This window comes from Mesitornis unicolor, unplaced genomic scaffold, assembly GCF_000695765.1.
Source record: "Mesitornis unicolor isolate BGI_N332 unplaced genomic scaffold, ASM69576v1 scaffold10539, whole genome shotgun sequence".
NCBI lineage: Eukaryota > Metazoa > Chordata > Aves > Mesitornithiformes > Mesitornithidae > Mesitornis > Mesitornis unicolor.
The window spans coordinates 10,005-16,966 of NW_010207253.1; the positions used below are offsets into that span (position 1 = coordinate 10,005).

The 6,962-nt window shown below is 42.8% G+C and overlaps 1 protein-coding gene across 1 annotated transcript; it reads right to left on the bottom strand.

The window, feature by feature from the left end:
• LOC104546629 (cytochrome P450 2K4-like) lies at positions 1-6,562 on the bottom strand. Its single transcript, XM_010192066.1, has 9 exons — positions 6,196-6,562; positions 5,447-5,609; positions 4,410-4,559; positions 3,258-3,418; positions 2,474-2,647; positions 1,276-1,417; positions 920-1,104; positions 556-697; positions 1-289 (listed from the first exon to the last, which is right to left on the bottom strand). Exons 1-9 carry the CDS (start codon positions 6,379-6,381, stop codon positions 102-104), a joined length of 1,491 nt encoding a protein of 496 aa, XP_010190368.1. The 5' UTR covers positions 6,382-6,562; the 3' UTR covers positions 1-101.
• Between the last annotated feature and the right edge of the window lie 400 nt (positions 6,563-6,962).

The window sequence follows — 6,962 nt, forward strand, 5'->3', positions numbered from 1 at the left end:
ATGCCTTACTGGATTCAGAAGTACCAAACTTCCCATGTGGGACTAGAGACAAAACTATTTCATCTACCAGTTTCAGGAAAAAGAGATGGCTGAGAAAAGGCCTATAAACGTGGCACTGCGCAGACCTCATGAGTCACTGGGGAGACAGTGATCCCAATGGAGGGAGTGAGGTCCAGGTCGGAGATGGAAACTCCAGGGGGAGGCTGGAAGGTGAACCTCTGCAGGAGGCTGGTGAAGAAGAGGAAGAGCTCCATTTTGGCAAGAGTCTCTCCAGCACAGATCCTCCTCCCTGGAATGAAATGCAGAATAGACCATAAAAGAGTCAGTGGGAGCTGCTTCTTGAGCTATTGCTTTGAGCTCTGATGGAGGGAGTTTGAAGCTCAGAGCCATTGGTAAAGCTGGGTCTTTGAAGTTAGCAGATGCAGGGAGAGGGAGAGGGAGAGGGAGAGGGAGAGGGAGAGGAGAGAGGAGACCTCTGGGAAGAATCTCTCCAATGGGGAAGGAATCTTAGATGTCCAGTTCTCCTCAGAGCCTTAAAAACAGAATGGAAAGTACCTGCTGAAAAAGGAATGAAAGCTTCTTTCTTCACAAACTTCCCCTCCGAGTTGAGGAAATGCTCAGGGTAGAAGACGTCTGGTTTTTCCCACTGGGTTTTGTCTCGCAGGACAGAGGCCAGCAAGGGGATGATGTAGGTTCCCTGCAAGCCAAGGCAGAGCACTTATTTCAGTGAGAATGGTCACTCTGTGACCATCAGAATGACAGTGACTGTTGAAGATCAAAAACCTCACTTTATTAGGGAAGATCCTGCCAAAGTAGCTGTGAGAACCCCAGCATGAGTGAGCATCCTTGGACACAAGTAGGAGTTAAAAGGGGTATGTGTTGCACTGGGGACAGAGGGAAGGAAAGGAGTGCATCTCACCTTGGGAATGAAGTAGCCTTTGAGAGTGACATCTGCAGTAGTCTCATGAGGCAAGTTCATTGGCAGGATATTAGCAAACCTTTGAATTTCATGGATGACAGCATCTGTGTATGGCAGTTGAGTTCGATGCTCAATTCGTGGGGGGTTTGACCCTATCACTTGCTCTATCTCTTCTTGGACTTTTTCTGTGAAAGAAATAGGGATCATATATAGATAAACCACTTGAATGCCTCTTTCTAATGCTAGGAATAGGGGGATGTGGAGAATTCACTTTTTGTCCAGTCCTGTTCAGTGTGAAGTCACATTTCAGGTGACCTGATTAGAAGGAAGCTGCTGATTGCCTAGATTCCACTTACTCTGAATTTCAGGATATTTCATCATGAGCAGAAGGCCCCAGCGCAAAGTGGTGGACGTGGTCTCCATGCCAGCTGCAAACAGATTTCTCACAACTGCAGTTAAGTTTTCATTATGGAAATATCCATTCTCTTTTCCGTTCTCCTGATTATATGAAACAATGATAATATAGAGTGGATTAAAGATTCTGGAAGGCACTTTTTCATTGGAAACAGGGAAAAAACTTTCATACACAGGGAGGAGTTAAGTGTAAAGAATAAAAAGGTTTTGAGAGGATGCCTTGAGAAACCTCTTCTAAGCTGACTCTTGAAATAGAGTGCTTAGGCTGCCCATGCTGCCCACAGGAACACACACTCAAGTCAGCAGGGGTCTTTAGCTGGGTAATGTGATGACAGGAATGTTTTGGAAAAGAGTGAGCAGTCACTGAAACCACCCATGTGATTCAATGATCTGCTTCAGAGTTTTTCTGCCTATGGGTCATGGAGCAGAGCATCTTGCAGAATGAGATTTGTTGGAAAGAAGAATAAAGTTGCTGTCAGAGCTAGGTTTTGACATGAACTCAAAAGACACTGAGGTCTTGGCCCACGATGATATTGTCTTTATCTGCCACTAGCATCAGAAGGGAGCCTGGAAATGTGGTTCATATTCCCCTGTGACCCAGCAGCCAACCCATAGTTTTGCTAGAGCAGTCTTGGGGTGAGACCCTGTGAGTCCATATCACGTAGATGTGAGGACTAGATACAAACACTACCAGATTTTTACAAGAACTGTAAAACTAGAGCTTTGCTGAAGCAGACAAATGAAATCTTGTGTGAGCTGGCAACTGAAAGCAAGAAATACATATCAAAGGATCCTAGGCCTAGAGCTCTCCCTGGGTATGTCTCTATGAAGGTGAATATGAGTTTCAAAAAAGAGTCAGAAATGCTAGGGTACAGAAAGGGATTTTAAACTACAGGTAAAGACAACTTCTTATGTTTGCTTGCTGAAATAGTGTTTTGTATTTTCCTGGGGACACATAAAAGATGTTAATCTATGATTAATTTATCTCCTAGCTGAAAACACTGCACAGCCTTTTAGCCTGACCACAGGTTTCGATAAGACTTTTATATCGGCTAGATCTCTGCTAAAGAACATTTGTTCATCTATCAAGCCTTGAAAGGGAAGTGGGGAGATTTGAACAAGTTTCTGGGATTCAATTACCTCTTGTTGTCTCACAAGGAAAGTGTCAATGAAGCTCCTCTGGTAGTTTCTGTCCAGGGCTTTGAGGTGTTCTATGAAAGTAACCTTGATAAAAGCATTGAGTTCTTTTATATTCTGAATCAAAATTCTGCGATCCTTCAGGAGGAATCCAAGGACTGGGAAAATGTTGTACAACTGCAAGATGCAGAAATAGTGAGGAATAAAATAGAGTTTCTAAGTAAATGCACCACAGTTCAACAGTGTATATTAAGAAAAGCCCTTCCAGAAAATGGTCTATTGCATTATGATGCAATATGTCCCTTTGACTTCCTTCTTCCCTGACCATCTGTGTAAAATGGTTAAGATTTATTTCCTTTTACACAGAGTTTTAACCACGCTGGTTGATGATGGCTGTGCATACGGCCTTGACACAATTTCCTACCTCTCCACTCCTAGAGAATTCATTCCTCCCTCTCCACAGTGTTTGGAATTTGAAATCTCAAGTTTAAGAGGCAGTTACAAGCATTCCCACACTGGTTTTAACCTTGTTGTTTGTAATGGGAGATGGAAAATAATGACCAACTTCTACTACTAGGGGACATGATCCTTATATCATATTACATGTTGTTCAATTCTTCATGAAAGGAGGAACTTATAATCCATAAATAGCACCAGAGGTCCACATTCTGCCATTTCAGGGTGCATTTGTCATGTATTTGTGTTACAAAGATTGGCATTGGAGGGGTGTACCATTGCACTGTGTAATCACGGTTTTGAAGAGCAATATTCAAACAGTATGAATTACCGAAACTGCCGGTCTTCCAAAAACCCTGACATTTTCATTCACCAATGACAGGAGCCTTTTGAATGTGGGGTCTTCATAGTCATATCGCTTTCCAAGCAATATGGATATGATGACATTAGCAATGGCAGCATTCATCATCAGAGTCATCTCAAGGGGCTTCCCTAGTGTGGGAAAAGATGATGCAAACAACAAAGTCAGTAGTTACTCTAATTAATTAAAGTAGCATGCAGAGGCTCACTGAAGTCTGGGATATGACAGGTCCAGAGTTAGCAGGAGGAAAGGCTTCCCCATCTCAGAGTTCGCATGGCACTTTGATGGACCAGAGACTGCATGCAAGTCTTTTGTTATCCACTCCATTTTCTCCAAGATTTCTGTGTCCCTTGGTCTTTGTGGCCCTTACCCAGGTTGCTCTGTTTAAGCATACATTATTTTAAAGTTTCTCAATATAAGGGAAACTCTCAGCATTGCCACTTCTCCCATCGATGACTTCCTGGGCTGACCTTTATCATCACTATCCTTTGAGAGTTGGACTGTGTCCCTTTAGGTACAATCTCCTAAATCAATAGCTCTTAGTCACTCAGTGTTTCCTGCTGGAGCTCTCACTTCCACAGATTCTAGGTCCTTTTGGTGAATCTCTCTGCAGCTGGATGCAGCTCCTGTTTTCAGGTGTTCAAGGTGGGGACTTGAAGCCTGAACTAGAAAGATGATGTCAAAATCTCTTTTTATCCCAATTTTTTGTCAAAACCTGTTTTTATCCCAATTCTTTGTCAAAACAGCTACCTACAGAAGTCCTGCACTTGGTAACTCAGCCTAGTGAGAAATAATCTTGGATAATGCTGGTGAAATGAGTAACTAGATGTTCTGCCTCCTACTGGAAGGGGTTTCCCAGGTAATTGAGGGACAACCAATTATTTTGGTATAGGTATGCAAGTCCTTGCAACAGTCTTCTGCTCTCCCTATGCCACAAAATCAACCATTTGCTTGCCAGACAGTTGCCAGGAAGAGAGACAGATAGCTCTTTTAAACATCCACTCAGCATTGGCATTGGAGAAAGATTTCCGAAAGAGTTCAGAGACTTCCTTCTTGACTCTTGGCGTTTTTGTAGGAGGCTTCAGGAAAATCAGAGTGTTATGCAGGTAAGAATTCTCTCACCTTTATGTGACTCAATGGTGTCTGCCAGGCATCCATACTCTTCTACAACACGATCCTCTATGGCCTTCTTCCCCATTCCAAAGTCCCGTAAGGTTGTAAGAGTAAACCTTCGCATCACTTTCCAGTTTTCTCCAGTGGAAAATATAACTCCTGAAATGGAAAATGAAAACACAGAAAGAAAAATTTCATAATGACAATAAAGATTCCTCATTTACTCCGAATCCTGGTAAAGATGAGTGTTGGTAGGAAACCTATCAAGCTCTCAGGACAGGTCAGGAAAAAGGATCTGAGTTCATGAAGTGTCTGATGTGCTTAATAACCTTAGATGTCTCCCTGAGGTGAGATGCACACAAATGTGCTCAACTTTGCTTTCCTGTCAGAAGAAAACGATCTCTCATGTTCCTGCTTCCATGTATCACACCAATACTTATGAGAATCAAAAGATCAGGCTCAGAATCTGACATCTGTGGAGGGTGAAATCTGCACCAGAAGAACTCAGAGCAGGAGTGAGCTCCTTCTAGGGAAGCAAACTAAAGGCTTGGATTATTGTTTATTCTCTCTTAAAGAGAGATTTATTCTCAAATGTAAACTGAACTGTAAAATTTAAAATCGGCATTCAATAATATCAATCTCACAAGAAGTATTTGGAGATAGTGCTACTGATGTAATAGGCACTTCTTTGCCAGCTTGTATTGGGTTTATGTGGCAAGATTTTGGTAGCTGGGTGGCTGCAGGGGTGGTCTTTCTGAGAAGACATCAGGAGATGCCCCAATGTTAGGTCCTTAACATGTCACCTCTAAGGGAAGACTCAGCTGCAGTTTCAGACCTCTACATCACATGTTTATGTGCAATTAAAAGCATAATCTCTCCTTGTCCCTGATGGATATTGCCACACATTGCTCAATTTCCCCTTCATTTCCATTGGCTCACATGCTTAGCAAAACAAAGTGAGAGTGTCCGCATTCTCCTCTCCATGGAGAAAGTCTCATCCTTCTTTGCAGAAGGCAGGTCTATTGGGAACAGAACAGCACACTCACCTTTTCCTCTTCCTGTTTCTTCTAAGACTGGTATTTTAGGTCTCCCTGCAAATTCATCTGCATGGTTCACCAGAGCTTCCTTCACTGTGTCATATCCTGATAGCACCACCATTTTCCTTAGTCCCATCTGGATGCTGAAGACAGGGCCATACGTTTTGGATAGCTAGTGGGATGAAAGGGGACAATAAAATAAGGTGATTTCCAGATGATTTTCGGCAAGCTCTAAATATTTGATTTTCAGCATGTTTAATGTTCTCTTTCCTGCATGGCTTCTCATTCACTGTCCAAAATACTGAGAATTTGACATACAAATATTGGAGTTCTCATGAATTAAAAAGAATCACAATGGGTTCTGTAACCCTCTGTTAGGTATTTCAGTAACAGACTTTTAGAGGGGCTAAAACAAAGGTTGAAGAGCAGACAGGCTTGGCCCTGTGTTCCTTTGAAGAGACAAATGGAAAGTGAATTTGTAGGAACAAGGGATGCAGGGCCCCTCTTCTAGCTACCCTTGCCAGAAAGCCTCAGCATCTTCTGTGTTCCACAGAAATAGGTAAATTCTCTTGATGACCTGGCTGGTAGTCAATTCACCTGCACTGACACAAGACCATGTAACAACAAGAGCAGTTACTGCAGGAGAATTAATTTTGTTGCATTTGTGCCTACTTGTCCAGAGAAAAGTTTGTACCTTTTTTGGGGGTCTGTGATTGCCTGAAACAGAGACCTCTAAGAAAAGGAACAGCACAAGTTACCTCTAGCATGGTCAGGTAAGGTCTCTTCAGATCCATGATGTGCAGATTTCCAATGATGGGTAAAGGCCTGGGTCCTGGGGGGAAGTTTTCACTTCCGTGGCTCTTCCAGACATGTTGTCTTTTCAGAATCAGCAGGAGAATGAGTATAAACAGTAACCCTGCAGGAACAAGACTGACCCAATCCATTGTCTTTCACCAAAGGCTTAGCTGAGAAGATGAAAATTCAGGCAAAGAGTGCAATCTTCTGTCAAAAGTTAAGATTTTCAAGCATTAATGGCACTTGTACACATACAGAGATATGAGTTTCACCTCTAAGAAACAGTAAGAATTCCCATCTGGACTTTTACCCTTAGAGAATCTCTACTAGGCACTCTTACCACTGTGTGTACTCCCTTTACCCTGTGCTGGTTACTGTTTAATGGGACCTGTGTGTTGGTGGAGCTGTCTGTAGGCATAAGTCCAGTTTAGAAACAATAACTCAAACACTGCATTGAACTTTGAGACTGGGAGGAGGCAGGACAAGAAGAAAGAGATTCCACTGGTTGCTCAGGCTTTCCCGTCTCTCTTTACGGAAGATGTTGGGCATGCCAGGTCTTAACAAGAGCAGAGGCTCAGCTGACAAGGCATCTGGCACAGCTGTGCAGAGCAACCTGAATGTGTCCCATAATGGAAAGTTGCATTTACCAGAAATGCTCAAGAGAGGAAGAAACCAGAGGCTCCTCTGAGCTAGCTGAATAATTTGTCATGGCATACACATGTTTGGTCTA